At 39.5% G+C, this 24251-nt stretch overlaps 1 protein-coding gene across 2 annotated transcripts; it reads left to right on the top strand.

Moving 5' to 3' along the window:
• Window positions 1-1987: 1987 nt before the first annotated feature.
• On the top strand, window positions 1988-24234 carry LOC138958398 (protein PALS2-like). 2 transcript variants are annotated; one of them, XM_070329533.1, is made up of 16 exons: window positions 1997-2047; window positions 2487-2579; window positions 5238-5328; window positions 7845-7963; window positions 8725-8877; window positions 9392-9541; window positions 10342-10420; window positions 11741-11889; window positions 12905-13036; window positions 13430-13541; window positions 13897-13956; window positions 14373-14534; window positions 16331-16533; window positions 18726-18845; window positions 19493-19519; window positions 19968-24234. In XM_070329533.1, the coding sequence occupies exons 3-16, from the start codon at window positions 5292-5294 to the stop codon at window positions 20142-20144; spliced, it is 1680 nt and encodes a 559-aa protein (XP_070185634.1). In that variant the 5' UTR covers window positions 1997-2047; window positions 2487-2579; window positions 5238-5291; the 3' UTR covers window positions 20145-24234. The 2 variants fall into 2 exon arrangements, with proteins under 2 accessions (XP_070185635.1, XP_070185634.1); XM_070329534.1 differs by lacking the exon at window positions 2487-2579 and having other exon boundaries at window positions 1988-2047.
• The last annotated feature ends 17 nt before the right edge of the window (window positions 24235-24251 follow it).

Raw genomic sequence — 24251 nt, 5'->3', positions numbered from 1 at the left:
AAAAACATTCTGATAATCATCGATCCACGGCTATCGCCAGTTTACATTGATAGAATGAGACCCGAAGGGAAGTAACTCATTTTTTACCTGAGTTCAGGATGGGTCCAAAAAGTGTTAGAGACAATCTGCAAAATTAATTCTTAAAAAAATTGCTCGCTCTTTACGTAGGGCACCTAGGATGTTCCCGTTTGGTGAGCGTTCAAATGGAGGGGTGTTTGTACTGTGTGTAAAAGCCTGAGTATCTGTGATGGTTTACGGGAGGCTTACTGTCCGGGCGTGATTTCCGGTATTCGGAACATTCATAACAGCCGTCCAGCACCAAAACGAGGCGCCATTGTTGTAGAGGACCAAGTCCACGAAAATAAATTCTTTGAAAATTTCTCACGCTCGACAGAAAGCAGCCAGAATGTTCCCGTTCGGTGAGCGTTCAAATGGAAGTATGCTTGTACTCACGGTATGTAGACGCTCGGGGAGCTCTGTGATGGTTTACGGGAGGTTTGCTGTGCCTTTAATGACATTTTTTGATATTATTTTTGCCGGGTCAAACATTTCTTGACTCTGTCCGGATTATGGGATTTCAAATTAAAATCGTAATAACAGTCACAGTTGTGATTTTATTGTTTGTTTGTTTGTTATATAATTTCCTGAAAAAAACATATATAGGTATGTTTGTTATGTTTCTTCTGAAAATGTGATTAAAAAGTACAGAAAATCAGATTTTTGCACATTAAATTTACTGTTGGTTTCATTTACCAAAACCAGATCGTGCTATCTTGGTCGAAGGGTTTTGGCCAACCCAGAATTTACTATCGTAGTTGAAAAAATCCAGTGTGTTCACGGTTTTATTCTTTTATATCGACACCGACTTGCGCGACCTTTTTTCAAATTTTAAGATTTACACAGGTCATCTTAGGGTCCTTCTCGGAATACTGCCCCAGAGGAAGAGGTGGGGAGGGGGGGGGGAGGGAGGGGCACTTTCTTCAAGAACTGAAATACAACCATCATTTTCCATCAAATCAAGAATATGTTGCATCTGTTGTGTGCCGGAAACAATAAAGTTATGTATTTCCAAATCATATTTGACTAGTTTTTTTTTCTTGTCCATATGTTTGCCATTTTATTTTGCAGAAAATCAGCTGCCGCGGCTCGAAATCAGCCATTTTGTGGTAAGTTCTGACGAAAAACGCACGTTCATTTCCGGTAAACAACGAGTAACTTGAGTGTAAAAAAAGTGTACAGATGAAAAGAGGGGTTGCACATGTATGTTTATGCAGACAATATCCGTTTTTGTTTTAAATGTTGTGTTTTAGATTAATTTGACCGGGTCCAAAATGCCGCGTGTTCAGTCGAGGCATCGTGTAGGCGACACACTCACGGACTGAAACTGATCCACTCCTGGGCGTCCAATGACAATGTGTTGGAACTACCTTGTAGGGACACGTTATGCAGTACACAAACACAGCCTGGGTTACTAAATGTGTCGTTTTGTAGCTAGTTTTGTTTGCCGGAAACTGATCATGTTGCACTCGTGAATACACAGTGTGGAATCATACAATACATGGCTCAGTTAAAAAAAGTACGGATTGTTCATGGTTGTTGAACTCGTGCCTGGTTTGGACTTTTTCTTTCGTGTCTTTCCGAGCGTCAGTGGACGTACATGTGCATGATATTGGTATTCGGTGAAAGAAAAACAAAACTGACAAAACAAGGGTAGTAGCGGTATAATGCCAGAGACAACGCCCTCTTTTCAAGTTTTGCTAACCCGGCCGTAGTGTCAAGTGCATGTACACGGTGGGATTAATCAGTCGAAGAGAAGGTTGGGTGGAGACTATATATACGCATTAATAAATTAAAAACATATTCTGCTTATGGCTTCGCAACTAAAACCGTTTAACGCTGACAATCTGTTACGATTTGGCAAATGAGGAGAGACTTGAAATGTCAATGAACATGCAACAGCCAATCACTACACGTTTTGCAAGAATGTGTCACGTGACACAGGTAACATGCTTGGCGAGTTATCTGCGAAGTAGCGGCGACTCGGCAGGTGAGTGTTTTGAAGCAAGTTCATCCAAATAAGCTCTTCGAACCAATGCGCAGACTGACAGAAATTTCCTTGCTACAGATCGCAAAATAACGCAGGTCTCCACTCAACTTTAACTGATCGTAAACTGTTGCGACCACAACTTTGGTCCCGTAGAAAATGTCCTCGTTGCATGTAAAATGGCGGCAGGAGGAATTGCCCAAGTGCGCTGTCTTTTCGATCATGGTTCGATCATACAAACAGATCGTCATTTCCGTAGCCCTACAGTGTTGCTCGCTGTAGATGTATATATGCTGTTCTGATTTACAATGCATTTGGTGAGAAAGCAGGGGAAGTGACTGTGTGCATCCGCCGTGTATGCGACTGTGACGATGCTTAGTGTGTCAAGTTGACACATTGGTAACTGTGTCAGTGTCAACCCGGAAATGTTGGTATTTTTCAGATTAGGCATCGAAGTTTCCTCATTCCTGTGTGGGCGTTTTTATTTGGAGCATCTGCTGAGGGTGCAGGAAGTAACTGGTTTCAGTTGAACAACGTGAGAAAAGAAAGCAAGCAAAGTTTTAACATACACTGAAGCACCTTCACCTTCACTGCACAAACTATAACTTTACTGTTTACAACTAGAATTTAGAAAGTACAAGAGCTGTAACTTGAGTGTAGTAGAAATGTTAATAAGGTCAAGAAGACAAAAATTCAATGTTTTGGATTCCCAGACTGATGCTATTTTCCCTCTCGACCTCATAACTTTTTTGACCCTTCTAAAAAACAAAACAATGTTAAAACTGACAAAACTTGAGTTTGCAGACTTTTGAATGAAAGTTACTCTTCTCCGACATCCAGGGGACACATCTTGCATGGTTTCCAGCCAATAATAAGCATATGTACTGTGTACATAACATTTAAAAAAACTTCAATCCAAAAACAAAAAAAAGATAAAGTAACCGACCAACTGGAGTGTTATTCCCTTATTGTAATTCAATCTGATATTAAATGTCACCAAACTTGTTTCCACTTGCATGCCATTGCAACAAGGCCAAAATGATTTCATTTTACTCATAATCACATTCTCCTTTCAGTTCACTATCCTGCAAGGGTCAGGTCTCAAAAGATGTGTTTCCGTATTAGGCCCCCAAAAAAATAGTCTGTTTACGGTAACCCGACCGACCCTATTTTTTCGCGCGACCCTAGACTTTTTTTTGGCATTTGGGAAAGAAGAAAAAAATGTAAAAATATGTTTTTTGGGGAAAAAAAAAAAATCCCGACCTACCGACTCTATTTTTTTGGCCTATGTTACCGTAAACAGACCTTTTTTTTTTGGCCTTAGTAATAGTATTTCCAATACCATCCTATAGTTCTGCTCAACTGCTTAATCCTAACACATAATATTTATATTTTGTCTTCTGTTTTTCGATGCAAAAGCGTTGTTTGGAATTGAGTTACGTTGCCCAGAAGAATTTCTACATGAATAAATTTACATCATGGGATCGACGTCAGCTCTTTGCATAAATTATCGTCTCTCTCTCAGTGTTTTGCAGGTGCCCAACCTCTGTCTATACTGCTTGCAGATGACGCTCACTACTAACACTTAACTGGAACTTGTTGAAAGTGTATCAATACGCCTCCCTATCAGTATCACTATCAGCTGTTCGATGAGTAGATCAACAGTGTTCGTCAAGAATTGAACACCAGAATCTGTTGGTATTACATTCTAAACCCATCTTGGTTGAGTTACAAATTATACAATTCAGTCTTTCAAGACAATTTTGAATCAGTACTAGTACTATGTCTACTTAGACATATATGTTGCTCACTTGCTGTATTACTTCTTTTTCTAGACAATTGCATTTGCTTCTGGGTGCTTATGATGTGGTAACAAATCAATTTACTTGCACATTATTTGTCATTTGGGCTGTTTACAATTTGTAAATTCGGTGTAAGTAAATTTTGCAAGCTGTGCATGAATGGTTGCCCTTCATGCTACTTCTACATGCCAACGGTTTATGATTTATCAGGCACTTAGAAAAGCTTCTTTTCTGCTCCCCTGACTTGGTGCTAACTGCTTTGGCTCAAAATAGAAAGTGCTAAAACAGATGTTTTCAAGATCAGGTTTATTCAGGCTGTTGTGCAGTACAGAGGGGAAGAAACGAAATACATACATGTACACAGTTTTTGAGTCACTTGAGAAAAAGTGACTCTATGTAATCGGTCAGTGTTAGTCTGTCCGTCCGGCCGGCCGTCCGGCCGGCCGTCCGTAGATACCACCTTAACGTTGGACTTTTCTCGGAAACTATCAAAGCGATCGGGCTCATATTTTGTTTAGTCGTGACCTCCAATGACCTCTACACTTTAACGATGGTTTCGTTGACCTTTGACCTTTTTCAAGGTCACAGGTCAGCGTCAAAGGAAAAATTAGACATTTTATATCTTTGACAAAGTTCATCGGATGTGATTGAAACTTTGTAGGATTATTCTTTACATCAAAGTATTTACATCTGTAGCCTTTTACGAACGTTATCAGAAAAACAAGGGAGATAACTAGCCTTTTCTGTTCGGCAACACACAACTTAACGTTGGGCTTTTCTCGGAAACTATAAAAGTGACCGGGCTCAAATTTTATGTGAACGTGACTCATTGTGTTGTGAATAGCAATTTCTTCCTGTCCATCTGATGCCTCATATAATATTCAGAACTGCGAAAGTGACTCGATCGAGCGTTTGCTCTTCTTGTTGTTATGGGCTTTGAAAACTTTTGTCTCTGTTTAAAAGAAAACTGCACAGTATGAATACACTGTTTGTGTTTAGCTTGGTATGCTGAGCACTTCAGCTTCAAGTTTGCGTCAGAGTTCAGGTTTCTGATGTCATTCTTTTGCTGTACCGTGCTTGTTTGGCTTTTATTGCAGATGAAGGCATCTGTGTGTAGTTAATTCTTTGTTAAAAAAATTTAAAAACAAACACACACACACACACGCACACACACACTCACACACAACCAAACACATGAACACACACACACACAATCACACACACGTAGCGTAAATCCACAGTATGTTTGGGGAATACATGTATTTTAACAGGCAAAATGGTGGTTTTTGTTAATTTTGATTTTCTATAATTATTCAAATATAGAGTGTACAACAGAGAATTTTGATTGTGTGCTCTTTTATTTATGTTTTTGGTTTTTCTATTTGTTGCAGATTACTAGCATTCAAGATCGTGCAAGAAGAGCAGTGGTGCAGACATAAGGCAAGATGCCTTCAGCAACATCTGAGGCACTCAGTGCCAATGGTAAGTGTATGTTATTTATTAATATAAGTTAGCCTGCAAATTGCAATGTGTGCGTGCAGGAAGAGAGCTGCTGCTGGAAGTGGAATGATAGTGCATTGTCCGAACATTGGATCTCTTTTAATTAAAATAGATCAATGCCTGAATGTTATTTGTATTTAGTCAAGCACGCTTCTTCATCTTTTTTAAGTGTTCGACGGTTGTGTCAAGCATGCAATATTGTGTACTTCTTCTTCTTCTTGTCGTTCGCTGTTAGATCGTCAGTCTGGACTGCAGGGCGAAACGTGCTGTCCTCTCCAAGTCCTCTTTGGGGCCGTATAGCTTCTTTTGTAGCGCTGTCTCCTCTGGCCAGGTGGTGTCCCTCAGAGCACTGTGGTATGGACAAGCCTGCAGGATGTGCTCTGCTGTCTGATTCTTGCCACACGGACATAGGGGGGAGGGAACTAGCTTCAGCTTTGTGGCCATATGATGGTTTAGTCTGTTATGTCCAGTGCGGAGTCTGAGTAGGACGACTTGTTCTTCACGTTGGAGCAGCTGGTAGTCATCTTTCTCCGCTCTGGTTTTCCTCTTGTTTTTGATGATTGTCTCAGACCTGCCTACTCTCCCGAAAAATTCGGGAGACTCCCGATTTATGTCTGTTACTTCCGACCTCCCGATTAGACTTTGAATTCTTCCGATTTCATCAATGAATCCTGTAAAAAAAACAAAAAACGAAATTTGTTCCGTGTTGTACATGGTTTGGGCTTTTAGACGCCTGGGCTGAGTACAGCTTCCGGTGCCGCAAAGCGTTTTTGCTTCGGCTGTTATGATTGGTTTACTCAGATACAACGACCAATCGCTAAGCTTGACTTGCGAAGCTCTGTTGACGCGGATTGTCGCGATGGCGGGTAAAGAAGCTGAGAAACGTCTGCATGAGACAGACGACGAATCGACAGCACCATTTGAGCATCAGCAGAAAGTGAAATCGAAGAAATACATGCAGAAGTGGAAAGACGAGTACTATAAGTTGGAAAACATGGAGAAGTCTACGAAAGGCCCCCATTTTGCTCATTGCGGCGTCTGCCACCGGGATTTCTCGATATCCCACGGCGGTAGAAACGACATCACCAAGCACTGTGCCAGTTCAACCCACAAGGAGGCAGCCAAAGAGGGCATAAAGAACAGGCAGCTGAAACTGACTACCTGTTTCCAAAAGGCAACGGATTTTAAAAGACGGGTTACCAACGCCGAGGCCACATTCACGCAGTTACTGGCGGAGAACAACGTGCCTATAGCTTTTTCTGACAAGATTAACAAAGCAGTTGGGAAGGCCTTTCATTCCCGATTCTGAAATCGCTGCAAGTAAGTTGTTTTTTTTTCAATAGTTATTTTTTTTTAACATCTTCTTCCTCCTCGTACCCAGGAGTAAATAAAACACCATAAAACATGTTCAAAATCTTGAGGAAAGATTGGTTGACAATAGGACTAGGAGTTACCGTTCACACCCCCCAAATGTGTCAGAGGCAACTGAAATGAGTCGTCGAATCAAAGCTACATTATTCTGTTGCAAGATTATTATACTGCAGCAATTAATGGTGTTATTTTTTATTCCTTTCACCCCAAATAGGCTACGCATGTGGTCCAGTCATATGAGCTGTCTTCTCAAAGAAAACCAAGCTCTGTTATAGTTTTATTGTACTTTTCATAGCTTTTCAAAAAGGCATATCCCATTTATTTGGTGTTAGGAAAGGCCTCAAAATACACTTTATAAATCCTTAAAACCATTTTCGGTCGGGGGGCTTCGCCCCCCTGAACCCCCCACCAGGGCGTTGCCCCTGGACCCCACCGGGGCCTTGGCGGCCCCTGGACCCCGGCCAGCTTTGGAGGATCTCCCTAATTTACCTTTGGGGGGGTAGGCAGGTCTGTTGTCTTTTTTTCCTTGTACTGCAGCTGGGACGTGAACTGTTCCTTTGAAGCACCTTCCTTGGCAAGTTTGTCTGCAGCCTCGTTTCCTGCTATGTCACAATGAGCTGGATATTGTATACTATGTGGATGTTTGTCAAGGGGGGATGGGGGGTGTGGCAATTCAAAGTTCCGCAGTGTATTGTTAACCAATTACATTACACACTGATTTAGAACATACACTTTAACTATGAATATGACTATCCTTGCTATATAGCCCATCAAAGAACAAGAACAAACATTCAGCAGGTGTGGTAGATAGTTAATTTTTGTCTGAGTACAGTTTGTGTGCAATTTGTGATGTTATTATTAGAGACTTCTTGCTTATTGTTGTAACTGTTACCGAATTTTGCTGTTTAAAGTTACTGTGAAACAATGAATTACACATCTTTTTTTACATGGACGCATTTTACTGTGAAGCCATTGGCCCGTAAACAGATCAAATTGCAAAAATCTTGGGAGATTATCTGGGAGATTATCTGGAAGATTAGTCCAAACTGATACTGACAGGCAAAAACAAAGCACAAGAAATTTAGTTTCTACAGGTCGTTTTTTTTATTATTGATGTTTGGCGACAGATGCTGTTGAGTATCTGCAAGACCATGTTGAAGAGCTGGAAGATGTCGGTGCCGACAACCGGGACCTGGACTTTCTCCGACAGTTCTTTGACGACCCAGCCTTGATGAGGCTTGTTGAAGTGAGTTCCCTTTGGTGCTCTCTTGTTTGGGTTGCTGTTGTTTATTTGTGTGTGTGTGTGTGTGTGTGTGTGTGTGTGTGTGTGTGTGAGTGTGTGTGTGAGTGTGTATGTGTGTGAGAGAGAGTGTGTGTGTGTGTGAGTGTGTGCGTGTGTGTGTGTGTGAGTGTGTGAGTGAGTGAGTGAGTGAGTGTGTGTGAGAGTGTGTGTGTGTGTGTGTGTGTGTTTGTGTGTGTGTGTGTGTGTGTGTGAGTGAGTGAGTGAGTGTGTGTGTGTGTGTGTGTGTGTGTGTGTGTATACACGTGGGATAAGGCGAAGCATGAATGAAATGAATAGGAATACAAAACAAAATGATCCGCTGTGCTCACAATCCACAAACTCAAATGCAGCCTTGTTGGAATTCTTCCGATTTTTGTTTGTTACGCTTCGTTGTTGAACGTTTAAACCAGTTAGGTATTTCACAAACACTTAATGCAAACAGTCAGTGGTCCTTCGTAGTGTTCTCCTTTATTTTTAACCTTTGTTTTCCTCCCTTTTTATTGACCTGAAGCTGTGGACGCCAGCAGGCACAGTAGTTAAGAAGATTAACTGTGTCATGACCTTTTTTCCCTTGGTCACTGCTTCTTGCTTTCAGCTCTAATCCTTTTGCGTAAACCGTTGTCTCACCGCATCTGTTTGTTCTTTTTTTTTTTAAACTTTTTTTTTTTAACATTTTTTAAAAACTATTTTAAGTTGTTTTGTTAACAGTAGGTTTCTATTTTTAGGTTCATGAAGATCTTGAAGTGAAAATGCCACGTGCACGTGACCATGAGGCTGTGGAGACGACACGAGACATCCTTGATCTGTGCGGAGTCCAAGCAGAAAGCAACCATACTGCGGCTGAGCTACGTGCTGTGATGGACACTCCGCACTTCAAAGTCAGTTTGTGTTTAATCATCCTGTGATATGTTGTTTGGTCAGCTCAGTCGCAAATGCTTAAAGCTTAAGGCAGTTTTGTTTGGTTGACCAGAAAACAGGTGTGTTGTATTGTGTGAGAAAAAGCATATGCTATTGTTAGCAACTGTGTCTATTGCTTACAGTAGTATTTTATGTTAAATTCTGATTCATTTGATAATGTGATAACACAATATCATATATGCATGGAGGTGTTTCCTCGCATCTAGGGGGCATGAAGACACCAATGCATTTCTTAATGTTAAGGGGCTTGAGCATGGGAGCGTGGATCATGATGGATAAGGTTAAAAATATTTCAGTTTGGCTGGTCACCAGCTTCTCTCTTTTGTGTTCTAAGTGTTTTTAGTAACTAATGTTTAATGAAGAATACAAAAGTATTTGTGTTTGGTTTGTAAGCAGATTCTCTTTTTTGTGTTCTTAGTGTTTCGGTAACTAATGTTTAATGAAGAATACCAAAGTATGATTTGAACATTGCAGTCGCTGTTGATGACACACGATGATGTTTGCAACAAGCGATACGAGGAGCACTTCGAGTCCATGATGCTGGCGGAGCCCCCTCCGCCGGTCTACAACTCGGCTGAACAGGTCCGCTTAATCAGTATCCGCAAGTCACCCAGCGAACCTCTGGTAGGTGGTTTTGTTGTTGTTCGGTACCCATGTTTAACATTCGTGAGGCTACTTGTTACGGAGCAGATTAAATTACATATGCTTACTCCGAATCACATATAGCATTTGACACAGTCTCAGATGCTAGGTACTTACTTAGAAATTTTCCATTTATGATTGTCTTCCAAATGGGAGGAGTATGTGTGCATAAGTTTTCACTCACACTGCCATGTAAGCAGCGGTAAAACATATTCTAGTATTTTTCTACTACAATTTTCAGTAAACTTTTTATGGGTGGTTTTTTTTTTGTGTTAAAAAACTGTTGCTTATGAACTGTAGAGTTTTGAATGAACCTCTTCAAATTGGTTTTGCAAGTTTTGAAAATCTCTGCTAATACTATTAAATTCTGTGTCAGTTTGAGTGTTCTATATTCACATTATGTTTTTGTTTATCAGAGTGTAAGAAGAAAGGTTTGGATAAGTGAACACACAGATACAGGATAAGCAGTGGCCCCAAGTTGGTGTTTCAAAAAGATATAAAGTATGCTGAATATTCTGCTTGTCTTTTTTGCTGTGGTGCTTCTGCTTCCTAATCCTATTCATTCTGTGTTTTTTCTGGTTTGGGTTATTCTGAGCTTCATAAAAAGTTGACTCTTTCTGTACCATTGACAGGGAAGCACAATCAAGCCGGGTGTGGCAAATGACCTAGATTCTCCTAGCACATGCACAAAGATTGGAGAGAACAAAAACAACAGTGCTGGTGATGCGTGGGGGAGTGAACATTTTTTTTAAATAATCATAAATTACTTTTTCTGTTGACAGGGAATCACAGTAAAGCTGGATGAGAAGGATGAACTGGTCGTCGCTCGCATTTTGCAGGGTTGTCTGATTGACAAGCAAGGTATGGGTTGTCTTCTTTCTCTTGGTTTGCATTGTTTACTTTTTGTGTTGGTTCTTGGTACAGTGGAAGTTGGAACCTCCTTTTTAAGACCTCCAAAAATGTGAGAGAAAGTCAGGTCTTAAAAAGGAGGGAGCCTCAAAATGGGGGTAAATTTACAGAGTTCATGAACAGAAAGTCTGAGAAAAGGGAGGGAGTCTTAAATTGGGGGGTCTTAAATTGGGGGGGTCTTAAAATGGGGGTTCCACTGTACCATTCTTAGGCCCCCCCCAAAAAAAGGTCTGTTTACGGTAACATAGGCCCAAAAAATAGGGTCGGTAGGTCAGGATTTTTTTTTTTTCCCAAAAAACCATATTTTTACATTATTTATTTATTTATTTATTTTTTTTCCCAAATGCCAAAAAAAAAGTCTAGGGTCGCGCGAAAAAAATAGGGTCGGTCGGGTTACCGTAAACAGACTATTTTTGGGGGGGGGCCTTATGTCAAAGGGAAGCATACTGTTCATGTGCACAGTGAGCCCCCTGTTGTAAGACCTTACCATCTAAAAAAAATAAACTTAAATAAAAGGGGGGTCTTAAAATGAATAATTTACAGAATTTATTACCTGGAAAGTTTGGACTTAAAAGGGTGTTCCTCTGATGTTCTGAATAAGGTTTGTGTAGCTTGAAATATGTAATATTTGCTTGTGTGCTGCTAACTTGTACAGATTCTTATGCTCTGTTAAGCTCTTGTAACTGTCTCGCGATCAGTAGACACAGCGAGAAGGAAAAGGTTAACAAGTGCAATAATCAGAAGCATGATGCAAGTCACAACTTTCTGATCAGTGTTTATTTCAAAAAGTGAAATAATATATGTTTCATGACTGTTTTCACACTAATTATTCTGCAGACAGGACCAAGTTCTTCTAATTTTACGAATGGATGATTGAAAAAGTTATGTTAAATGTTAATAGACAATGATGGGAAATAACTCAGGTTACTGTTTGTATTGGTTGTGAAAGAGTGAATACTCTTGCTTTTATTGTGCCAAACTTTCCCATGTGACACTATAGGCCAATCACTAGTGAGGGGTGTGTCTGAAACACGGGGACAAGGAAAGCTTGCCTCACTAAAAAAAAAAGAAGCAAGAGCATTCACTCTTTCACACCCCAATATAAACTTGACCGAGTGATTTTCCGAATTCGTCCGTCAACAATGAACGTAACTTTTTCATTCATGAAATCAGAAGACAAGCAACTAGGTCTAGGTCCTGTCTGTAGAATAAATGTGGGAAAATAGAGATATTTCCGGACTTTTGTCTATCAATGTTGTTGCTTTTTTGCAGGTCTTTTGCATGTTGACGATGTTGTGCGGGAGGTGAATGAAATCCCCGTGTTCACGCCAGAACAGCTGATGGAGGTTATCCAGGAGTCTGACCCCTCCCTCACCTTCAAGGTCGTGCCGTCCTATCACAACAAGGTGGAAACGAAGTCGGTATGTGCACTCTTATTTGTTTAACAGGAAGGCTGATATAATTCTTCAATCTTGTGGTTCAGAAAATATTTTGTGTGTGAATATTTATAGTTTTATCTCCCACAATTCCGAGAGGAATGGGTCACGTGAGATAGAACGCGGGAATACGTCACTGAACGAATGGTTTTCGTCCTGTGAAGACGTGTTGGTGCACTGTCTCTCTTTGCTTTGCTTTCATTTTTCTCTAACCTTTCTCTGTACAAGCTTTAGTTGTAGGTTAGTTGAAGTGTATTGACTATTTGATTGTTTATCATTGTGTCAACTTGCAAGGTAAGGAAACACTTTGGAGTTTTCGGTGTTTGTTTGTCTTTGAACCGGGAACGCGTCGTTTCGCGCGTGAATTTTATTCGTCGAAGCTAACACATGGAAATGTTACTGGCGTCAGTCGGCTCGTTACTTGTTTTTGCAGGTGTGACCTAAGGTCAGTCGGGATCGGTACTTGTTTTGGTAGGATGACATATTATTTTGGCTACGGAAATGTAGGACACGGTTTGCTGACACAGTCAGTCACGAGGTTTTCAAAGGAAGGGAGTCTTGTTAGGGACGTAAATTGACAGACATATTGGAATGAAAATCTCGGTGATCTGTGCACTGGGGGATGTAATCATATCAGCAATGAATAAAGTCGTCTCTCATGTGCATACTTTCGAATGAAAAGTGAAAAGAGCGTAATATTGTGTGGATCGTGCTTAAAGCACAGATCGAATGTGTGTGTGTAACTATCTTTTGTGATGTAACTGTAGGCCCAGTTTGCTTGGTGTTTGTGTTGTTTTTTTGTCTCAATTATTTGTATGCTTTCTATGCTCGTTTAAATTTTGCTGGTTTGTTTTAGAAGGAAATGGTAAAGCACGCCTGCAGGCAATTGATGGGATTCAGGCTATAAAAAAGTTATTATTGTTATTATTATTATGACTTGTGGGAAGATTTGTGTTCTCCGGGGCATTTCCACAGCTACTCAGCTTTGGCTGTTTTGCAGGTATTTATGCGAGCCAGGTTCAACTATGACCCCATGAAGGATCGCCTGCTCCCGTGCAAAGATGCTGGCCTTCCTTTCCAGTCCGGAGATGTCCTGGAAATTGTCAGTTCAGAGGATCCTAACTGGTGGCAGGTAAATCAAGAGAACCCACAACTTTTTGGAACACTTCAAAATAACAACAAACCAAAAAAGAAACATTAGAATGACTGTGGTACTCGCAAATTCAAGGACAGCACACACAAAAAGGTACAAAATGTACTGTGTCTGCTGTCCTATTGGTGAGTACAGATTTCTTGTGTTGTTCAACAAAACACAAATCCATATCTCACCAAGAGTTCATGGGGTAATTGGGAAACACTTAAATTTTTTCCTCTTAATTAATTGTAGCACAAAAGCAGAGACTATTTAATGCTGCAGTCTTGTATAAAATGAATTCTATACTGAGTGGAAAAGGCTGCAACCAGTGTAAAAGACATCTGTGTGTAGTTGAAAATAACGAGTGGTGTGAACTTCTTATCTTGACAGGCTCGTTTTGCGGATATAAACGGCCCTGTTGGTTTGATACCCTCAAACACCCTGGAAGAGAAGAGGAAATCATTTGTGCCGACTACAAACGACTACTCCAAAAGTAGTTTGTGTAAGTGCATTTTTCCTGCCTTTCCTACCTGTTGTGTGCTATTCATTTCTGATGACAAGATTATGTTATTAGCTTTAAAACTACATTTTCGCATGCATGTCAAGTCCAACTGCCTTTCACATGAAGATTTTGTTTTTCCTTTTAACAGATTTTTGTTCTCTTGTGCTTTGAATTTTGTGAAGAGCACTGTGGCAGTGCATGATATTTTACCATGAAACTGAACAATGGCAATGCAAAAAAACTCAATAAAGTTGAAGCCAAGGCAGTCATAAGAAACATCAGTCAATGCTGTTTTGTTTATGTTTCTCGTACTGTTGCTGATGCTGATCATGCTTTTTTCTTTTTCTACGTGCAGTTTGTGGACTCACAAAAAAAAAGAAAAAGACAATCAAATACAGTTCTAAAGAGTCGAAAGGTGAGTTTTTGGGCATGTATTCTTGCCTCGTTGATTGTGTGTGTGTCTGTCTGTCTGTGTGTGTGTGTCTGTCTGTCTGTGTGTGTGTGCATACATGCATGTGTGTGTCTATTAATGCCAGCATATGTTGTGCTAATACACTTTTAGCTAGATAATGTTTTGGACTTAGTTAAAATTTTTGAAATTCTCACCGTCTTTATATCAATGTCTGATTTACTGACCTAATTTCTTGTTCTTTTGGTGATCTCACCTTTTTTTGTCCGTCAATCAGTGCATGTTATTGAATGTTTTGCATCTCTATACAAATAAACTTGCCAATAATTAACCTTTCTTGTTATTTTCTTTGTAGAACTTTATTTGAATGATCTAACAAGTGTATGTATATTTATAGTTATTCGTTTATTTTACATTTGCAGAGTTTGACACTGCAGACGTGCAGTGTTATGAAGAAGTTCGACGTATGGCGCCATTCCAACGTCGTTGTTTGGTACTGGTTGGAGCCCATGGGGTTGGCAGGAGATCCTTGAAAGAAAGAATCATCAAAGATGACCCGCGCCGCTTTGGGGGTGTTATTCCTCGTGAGTCTTCCTTCCTTTCTTTTCGGTCACTCTGGTGACGTTTTGTTTTTTTCTTTCTTGTTCGCCTCTTGTTTCATACTCAGGGATTACTTGCATTGCAAAGTATCTCTGCCATGAAATATTTAGCCGTATCGCTGCATGAAATTGATCTTGTTTTGTGTGCACCAATGCTAATCACTCAAAGTCAGCAGGACCCATAATACACGATTTGGCAAGCCATAGAGTTTCTAAAGACAGGCATGTCACTTTGACAGACCTGTTTACCCTTACGATTTTGGCGTAATTTATTACGATTTTCTGCAAAAAATACGCCATTCCGCTATCCGTGTCAAGACTACGATTTTCATAAATAAAAAAAAAGTAATTTTTTAAAAAAAATAATTTTTTTTAAAATTTTTTTTTTTTTTTTTTTTTAATCAATTCACATGTTTGGCATTGTTTTTGTCAATGGCAAAATGGGGTGAAAAAGCACAGGACTGACCAGAGATCTGTCTGATGAGATGCTGGAGAGCCTTATTCTAGTGGTGAAGTCTCGCCCTCACTCATTCGGCAAGCGCAAGTACAGTAGAGAAGCGCTTGACACACTGAAAAAGGCCTACTACGAGCAAAAGAAAAAGAATCAGTGATGCATGTGCTTTTGATGTGATCTTCTTTGAAATTATGATGACCACAAAAACTGACTGATGTGTTTTGTTTGTGAATGATGGATATATGTGCATGATTGCGTTTCGCAGACACAGTTGTCATGTGCGTTGTAATTGGCGACGAATGCTGGATGATTACTATTTTTGTGCCAGGATTACTATTTTTGGGGCTGAGCATTACTCCAAAACACTTATGGGGGTAAACAGGTCTGTTTTGTGAGTTTTACTATGTTGGCATATAAAGAAACTGTAACTGCAAACATCATAGGTATGTTTTCAGAGTAAAGTGTAACTGCATACAACAGAGGTGTGTTTTTAGAGTTAAGCTGTGTGAACAAATCTTGAGCATATTAGCTTTACCGTAGTGAGCTGAGCTGCATCTGTTTATGCATTAGGCCAAAAAGAAAATAGGTGTGGTTAAGGTAACATAGCCAAAAAAAATAGGGTAGGAAGGTAGGCAATCACTTTTGTTTTTAAACTTTTTTTTCTAATGTGTACAAATTAAACTTACTTGACATGGAAATAAGTGTGCGACTCGAGCGTTTTTGCTTTCATTGCGCTTTCTGCACTCGTTTTGTTGTTGTTGTTGTTGTTGTTGTTGTTGTTGTTGTTGTTGTTGTTGTTGTTGTTGTTGTTGTTGTTGACAAATGTAAAAAAAAAAAATTTGGGTCGGCCCCTAAAAATAGGGTAAATCAGGTTACCGTAACCACACCTATTTTTACACCCCCGGTATAGGGGTGTGTATAGGTTTCGCTCGATGTGTTTGTTTGGGTGTTTGTGTGTTTGTTTGTGTGTTTGTTTGTGTGTTTGTGTTCGCATATAGATCTCAAGAATGAACGGACCGATCGTCACCAAACTTGGTGAACAGGTTCTATACATTCCTGAGACGGTCCTTACAAAAATTGGGACCAGTCAAACACACGGTTAGGGAGTTATTGGTGGATTAAAATTATACAAGGACTTATACAGGGACATCTTCATGGTCAAAGGGAAATAACCATTCTCACTCAGTCACTGCCACCAACTGAGAAGGTTATTTCCCTTTGACGGGGGTGTTTTTCCTACCTCATAGGAATTTCTTGTTTTTTTAGGTCTTACTGAAATATGGCCCAAGGTGCAAGGTATTTAAAAGAAACATTTCTGTGTTTGCAGACACATCTCGAGCCCCGAGAGAGAAAGAGGTGAACGGGCAGGGCTACTACTTCCAGGACAGACTGACCATGGAGGCTGATATCATGAATGGCAAATACCTTGAATATGGAGACTTTAACGGCAATTTGTACGGAACTCGCATCGACTCTGTGCGTGCTGTCATTGACTCTGGCAAAATGTGTGTCCTGGATGTCAACCCCACGGTACGTGTGACTGATAAACTGGTTTGAGTGGTGGAATGGGGATTAGGGAACTGTAACAGACTAATACATTGTACCATATATCTGTGATATGCTTACTCGTTAGTTCCTGATTGTTGCTCAACAATCTAATGGTGAATGTCTTTTGCTGATTTTTTTTGAAGAGAGTGTTGTAGTTCGATTCTGATTGGTGCAGTTTCATCTCCAAATACATAAATCCTATTCTCTTTAGTTGTTTAGTCTGCTAGTATTTCATGGCATATATTTGAAAGGGAAGTCTCAAGTTTTCTGAGAAGTTTACTCTTGTAAAGGCACAGTCCTTCTCGTGAAATCAGTTTGGTTCATCGTCTCTTCTTCTTCTTCTTCTTCTGCGTTCGTGGGCTGAAACTCCCACGTACACTCGTGGTTTTTTTGCACGAGTGGAATTTTACGTGTATGACCGTTTTTTACCCCGCCATTTAGGCAGCCATACGCCGTTTTCGGAGGAAGCATGCTGGGTATTTTCGTGTTTCTATAACCCACCGAACTCTGACATGGATTACAGGATCTTTTTCGTGCGCACGTGGTCTTGTGCTTGCGTGTACACACGGGGGGTGTTCGGACACCGAGGAGAGTCTGCACACAAAGTTGACTCTGATAAATAAATCTCTCGCCGAACGTGGGGACGAACTCACGCTGACAGCGGCCAACTGGATACAAATCGCGCGCGCTACCGACTGAGCTACATCTCCGCCCAGGTTCATCGTCTCAGATCTGGCCATGGGATAAGACCATCCCTCTACTTGGTCACATACCAAAAATCAACACCCTGACCAAATGCGAGGGCGGTCTTAGGCACAAAAAAAAAGGTCTGTTTACGGTAACATAGGCCCAAAAAATAGGGTCGGTAGGTCGGGATTTTTTTTTTTTTTTTTTTTTTTTTTTTTTCAAAAAACCATATTTTTACGTTATTTTGCCAAAAAAACAAGATTTTTTTTTTTTTTTTTTTTTTCCCCAAATGCCAAAAAAAAGTCTAGGGTCGCGCGAGAAAACTAGGGTCGGTCGAGTTACCGTAAACAGACCTATTTTTTTTTTTTGGCCTTATCCCATGTGGCAGGCCAGATCTGAGATGGTCATTTGGAACTGATTTCATGGACAGCACTGTGCCGTTATGCAGTTGACTTTGTCAACATTTTCAAAGCGCACTGTTGTATCAATTCAACCCGTCGCGATATAACCTTGAATGGTTGAAAACGACGTTAAACACCAAATAAAGAAAGAAAGAAAGTATCAATTCAACAACAACAAAAATAATTTAAAAGCTTTGTTGCAAGAAAACTTAACTGTTTTGTGAACTCAGATGGAAGCCTCAAAGCAAACAAAAACGATGGTATTTGTTATTCTTTTAATACCTACCTGTGTCTGAATATTTTATGATTGTTTTCTGTCTTTGTGTTTCAGTCACTGAATACCGAGTCACTGTTATCCTTTTAATACCTACCTGTGTGAACATTTTATGATTGTTTCCTGTCTTTGTGTTTCAGTCACTGAATACCGAGTCACTGTTATCCTTTTAATACCTACCTGTGTGAACATTTTATGATTGTTTCCTGTCTTTGTGTTTCAGTCACTGAATACCGAGTCACTGTTATCCTTTTAATACCTACCTGTGTCTGAATATTTTATGATTGTTTTCTGTCTTTGTGTTTCAGTCACTGAATACCGAGTCACTGTTATCCTTTTAATACCTACCTGTGTGAACATTTTATGATTGTTTCCTGTCTTTGTGTTTCAGTCACTGAATTCTGTGTCACTGTTATCATTTTAATACCTACCTGTGTCTGAATATTTTATGATTGTTTTCTGTCTTTGTGTTTCAGTCACTGAATACCGAGTCACTGTTATCCTTTTAATACCTACCTGTGTCTGAATATTTTATGATTGTTTTCTGTCTTTGTGTTTCAGTCACTGAATACCGAGTCACTGTTATCCTTTTAATACCTACCTGTGTGAACATTTTATGATTGTTTCCTGTCTTTGTGTTTCAGTCACTGAATACCGAGTCACTGTTATCCTTTTAATACCTACCTGTGTGAACATTTTATGATTGTTTCCTGTCTTTGTGTTTCAGTCACTGAATTCTGTGTCACTGTTATCATTTTAGTACCTACCTGTGTCTGAAGATTTGATGATTTTCTCCTGTCTTTGTGTTTCAGTCACTGAAAGTTCTGAAGACGCCCGAGTTCCTGCCCTACATTGTGTTCCTTGCCGCTCCCAGTGTGTCAGCCCTCAAGGTCATGTACGAAGAGGGCAGGCGCTTTGCTCGTGGAAACAGGGTATGGACACTGTCACTTTGTTTTTGGTAAAAAATACGAGAAAAGCTCCTACACTACTTTTCTTCACAAGCTCATCCCACAGCCGATCCAGTATTTTGAAAGAAGAATTTGTTTTAAACGTATTGGCAAACTTAATTAACGGTGCGACGGACGCGTGTGATACATGTTTGAATAATGGATGTTCAAATGCTGGTTGGAGTATGCTCATTATTCTGAAAATACACAAAGTTTGCTTGAGAATACTCCCAAGTGAAAAACAGTGGTTCCCAGGTCTGTTTTTCATTTGCCAGAAGTTAATATTTTATTGCAATGTAAAGGTTTAAAGTTTGTATGGTGTGCCAGCTGAAAGAGGTCGTATTTTGTCTTCTAAGTAAAACATGTTTGTTATCTTACCTGATCCATGTATGCTTTTAGTGCAGTCTTGTCTTTCAAAAGCCCAACATTGCAACAATATATGTTGTTGTTTTTTTTTAGATGTGAGAAAGTAACGTATGAACATTGGCCTATTATGCTTTCCTTGATTTTCATACTCATGTATGTCAGAAAAAATGGAGTTTAGCCTACGGAAGTTCTTCTAAGACATACTTTTAGTTTCTGTTATAGATGTATCCCTAAGTAACACATTCTTGATTTTTCTCTGATTGCAGGAAAGGGGAGGAGTAGAGATGAAATCGGTAAGTAAAAATGTATTTTCTGTCATCATTGATACTGATACGCAGATGGTTAATTTTTCTTCTTTTGCAACAAACATAAATTTGAGAGCTGAAATCTAACCACAGGCTATGCTTGGTCTTCTAGCTTTCTTTCTGATCTGTAGAGTTCAGTTCCTAAGTGGTCTGACAACATTCCTAACATTTAATGCATTTAGAGCAAGTTACCGTAACTAAGTCTATCACTGTGGCACAGCAAATTTGATGCTGTGTGCAGGTCTCCCAATTATTGTGAATTCGCAAATTGCTGAGAAATTTAAGAATAAGCAATCTATGCGTCAGATTGCTGCATTTTGTATGTAAATTTCAAAATTGTCCCCAGAATTTCAAGGATTTCTTTTTTTTTTTTTTTCAATGGGAACCCTTTATTTCATTCTCTGGTTACGTTCAACTGTTCTGTTTTCTTTTCCAGGAGGAAGACTTCATAGAAACAGTCAAGGAGAGCCAGCAGATTGAGCGCGTCTACAACAGCTACTTTGACGAGATCATCGTCAACGATTCCTTTGAGGACACCTACCGCAACATCCGCAAATCTGTGAACGAACTGTCGGCAGAGCAACAGTGGGTCCCAGTCAGCTGGGTCTGTTAAGAAGATCAGGGGTCAGCACCGAGTCCTGTACAGTGGTACCTGTGAAGAGAGGATACCCTAAGAACCTGTCAAAAATGTTGCTAAATTGCAGGTGGCCAGGGATGATGGGGATACTTTGGCTAAAATGATGGACAACACGTGTCCTTTCTTGGGAGCTGTCGTTACAGGCACCTCTGTAGCAGCAATGCATGAAACCTATGTTGCAAACTTATTGGTGTCCTTATCAGAGGGGCCTGACATTACAGGCACCACTGTTGCAGCAAAGCATGAAGCGATTGTTGCAAACATGTTGCATGGATGGCTATCACTCCCTCAAGGACTGCATAGCTTCTGAACCCGCACGTGCATGTTGTTGTTGGCGACTTTGTTATAAAACTGGCTTGCTTTGTCTAAAGCTGCAGCACTGAGACATATCTATCCCTGGTCATGTGACATCTGTATTTGATGACCTTAAAAGTATTTGGGAGGAGGAGGGTGGGACAAGGCACCGCACAAGACTGCTGATGTGCGAGTCAAGGACGTTAGAAATGTCTTGCTGTTGGCCTGTCATATCATCTCATTTCTTCATTTTCCTTTTTCAAAGAAAATGTAGAAAACATGGAGGAAGTTAAAATATGCATGTGTACACACTTGCATTCTTACACACACACCAACACACAAGGAATTTTTATAAAAATGGCTTGCTGTTGGCAGGTCATGTCATACCATCTCGTCCCTTCATTTAATTTTCGTTCGGAATGCAAGAAGTTGAGCATGCACACACACACACACACACAAACACACACAAAAGGATATTCATTCACACTTGCTCATGAGTACTGAATTGGCTTGCTGTTGGCAGGTCACTTAGCCTCTTCCCCCTTCATTTAATTTTTCAGAGAAATACTAAAAGTGAACCATACATGTATGTGCACGAACACACAAGAATATTACTCCATACTTGCTTTTCCACATGTGTATGAGAGTTGCAAATCAGCATTTCCCTAAAAACGCTCAAAAGCACATTGGCACAGCAGCCTAGTCATTGGATGGTCGATGGTATTGGTACTGTGTTCCATGCTGTTTGGTCCTTGCCACTTGCTCATCATAATCATGACTAAAATGATTTTGGGTCTACATTTTTGAATTTTGGGATGGTTTTTCTGTATTAATGCTTATCCTTTCTTGAAGTGTTTTCAAAACAAATATGAGCAGTCAGACATGACAATTTTTCACCACTTTGCAGATTTGTGGGATTTGAAAAGGTTAAGGGGGCATTTTTGAGATCCCCAGATTTGAGGTTTTTGCAAATTGTTCACAATTGGGGGGGGGGGGGGGGGGGGGGGGGGGGGGGCATACTTTCATGCTACTGTATTTTATAATTTCATGATCTCATGGCTGGCAGTTAGTATGCAAAATCAACGTTCATGCATTAAATACAAATGCTCACTGGCGATATAAGTATGTCCTCAGCTTTTCTTTGACCAGATATTAGCTTAAATTTGAACACAGATTGACGTTCAGGTGTCTGTGACTGTCAGAAGCAGCGTTTGATGCCAGACTTTGTTCTACAGATATTATCATGAAATGGCAATTTTTTGTGAGAAAAAAATGGATGGCCGTTGGACCGATGGTTTTAAGAGCTTGCTTGGCAAGTAAGACACAGGGGCATATATCTGCTGTCATGTTCACTTGCAAAAAGGAGTTGCTTATTTATTTCAATAAAATATTCCATGATTTATTTTAATGGTTGTGATTCAGCCTATAACTTTGTAAAGTGACAAGTGCATTGTACAATCACTTTCATATTCAAAGAGCAAGATTCACATTAAGGTGATTCACTTTGGTTTCACCTGCCCTTCATTGATTAAAGAAATGTATGAATTTGTTTTTGTTGAGCAGAATGACTGCAGGTTTGTGGTATTCCAAGATAATGGTTAAAACAAATTAAACTACTTTTGCTCAGACACTTTTTGTTCCCGTACTTCACACTATTCCTAACTTCTTGTGCCATCTCTTATTAATCTTGCAGTGTATTCATGTACAGACTGTAGTCAGAAAAATAAATAGAAAACAGCGTTTCAGGTATTAAAGAAGACCTTGTAATTTGTCCTGTCATGTATACTGTGTGGAACACTAAACAGAAGGATGTAAGATGCAAAATAAAAACATCCGTTGTTTTATTTTACATTTGTGCTGTTTTTCTTTTGAAAGGTTGAGCTAAAAAATATCTGCTCTAACTTTTGTTTCAGTAAAGAAATGTGCCTTTTTTCTATTGGATAAACAAAATGTTAATGTTTTCCTGTGTCTTGACATTGTGTCAGTTACGGCCGTCCCTGTCCAGTTTGATACAGTATACATTTGCACATATCAGTATGTCCAGCGGTCGAGTATGTAACAAGTTGTTCCATGCTATTGGCAATATGCAAGAAAACAGATCAAATGTTGACATTTACTGCAACTTCAGTGGCAGAAGTTTTTGTATTCTGTAAAGATGTTAAGAGTATATTTTTTACAAATTATACTTGTGAATTGTGTCTTCATTTGATGATTCTTGGATGTTCACAAGAAAGTAAAGAGAGGATCCATTGCTGGCTATTAAAAGCTTAGCGGTTGATATTCAAGAGAATGATCACAATTTGTCATTTTGGGGAGAAAATCAGCTCATGGATAAATACAATCTTCTGGTTTAGCAAAGACAGGCTTCGCCACAGAGGCAAGAGCTGTTTTTTGTCCGAATGTCGTTTCTGGAAAGACCCGTTTGCCTGAACATTTGTAAATGTAGAAAATGTGACATTTTGTGTTAAAATTGAAATGTGAACATCCAGTTCTACATTCAGTCATACCATGCCTTACTGCTCCACAACCATTGCATCCATGTTGTTTGTGAAATTGTGATGTTTTTCTTTTTTGATTGGTGGAATGTTTTGACATGCTGTGCAATAAGTGATGTTAGGTTGATATTTAGAACAGTAGTAGAAACTAGTATGTAATGTAAAACATAGTAGAAAAGATGTGAAATTGAAGCGTTGAAAGCCAATTTTTTAGTTTAGATGTAAATACTTATCAAAATCATGTTATTCTGTTGTTTGAGAAAAAAAAGAACTGAACTTAATTGTTGTTAACTTTTAGCTGTAGCTTAAAACATTTTTTTAAAGATACTAAATGATGCCTATGGTTATGCTTTCTTCTGTTTGTCTTTCTGTCAGTACATGTACCTTTTTCCCTCAACTTTGATAAGATTATCACCCCTCGCGGGTTAGGGGGAAGAATTTACCCGATGCTCCCCAGCATGTCGTAAGAGGCGACTAACGGATTCTGTTTCTCCCTTTACCCTTGTTAAGTGTTTCTTGTATAGAATATAGTCAATTTTTGTAAAGATTTTAGTTAAGCAGTATGTAAGAAATGTTAAGTCCTTTGTACTGGAAACTTGCATTCTCCCAGTAAGGTAATATATTGTACTACGTTGCAAGCCCCTGGAGCAATTTTTTGATTAGTGCTTTTGTGAACAATTAACAAGTGGCTCTATCCCCTCCCCCCCCCCCCCCCCCCCCCCCCCCCCCCCCCTTTCCCCATCGCGATATAATCTTCGTGGTTGAAAACGACCTTAAACACCAAATACAGAAAGAAAAGATAAGATTATCAGGTAGATAATTTTTTTCTATTGCCACACCTACCAGGAATAAACTGCACATAGAATCAGGGAGTGAATAAGTACACTCAAGTTTAGAGGACAGCTAACTGGATGCTATTGTTATGATTCAGCTCCATGTGTTTCGAGGAGTTTTAATGTGTACAGATGTATAGTATAGAGGCTATTTGCACATGATTAGAAAAAGATTTTGTCATTTTTATTCATATATATATATATATATATCATTCAAATATTTTACTATTTTCAGCTTCTTGTTGAATATGTTAATGAAAGGTGAATCATGTACGCAGTATCAATGTGTTGTTGACATAACAGGTTACTTCATACTGCATTGTTGTATTTATTCTTCACATTCCAATCTTTCAACACTCACCATTTCACGCAATTTGGACTACACGCTAAAAGAGTATTTGAAAACAATGTCTACTTTCTCGAAATAAAGTGATTTCATTTTAATCTTATGGAGTCAGTGA

This window comes from Littorina saxatilis, linkage group LG2 (genome assembly GCF_037325665.1).
Source record: "Littorina saxatilis isolate snail1 linkage group LG2, US_GU_Lsax_2.0, whole genome shotgun sequence".
NCBI classification, from domain to species: domain Eukaryota; kingdom Metazoa; phylum Mollusca; class Gastropoda; order Littorinimorpha; family Littorinidae; genus Littorina; species Littorina saxatilis.
The sequence above is the reverse complement of the archived record's forward strand: the minus strand, read 5'-3'. Positions and strand labels throughout refer to the sequence as shown.

Coding starts and splice junctions, on each gene's coding strand:
- LOC138958398 (XM_070329534.1), top strand. CDS start 5,292: ATGCCTTCAGCAACATCTGAGGCACTCAGTGCCAATG. Junction 9,542..10,341: donor AGTCACCCAGCGAACCTCTG/GTAGGTGGTTTT, acceptor TTCTGTTGACAG/GGAATCACAGTAAAGCTGGA. Junction 18,846..19,492: donor GCTTTGCTCGTGGAAACAGG/GTATGGACACTG, acceptor CTCTGATTGCAG/GAAAGGGGAGGAGTAGAGAT.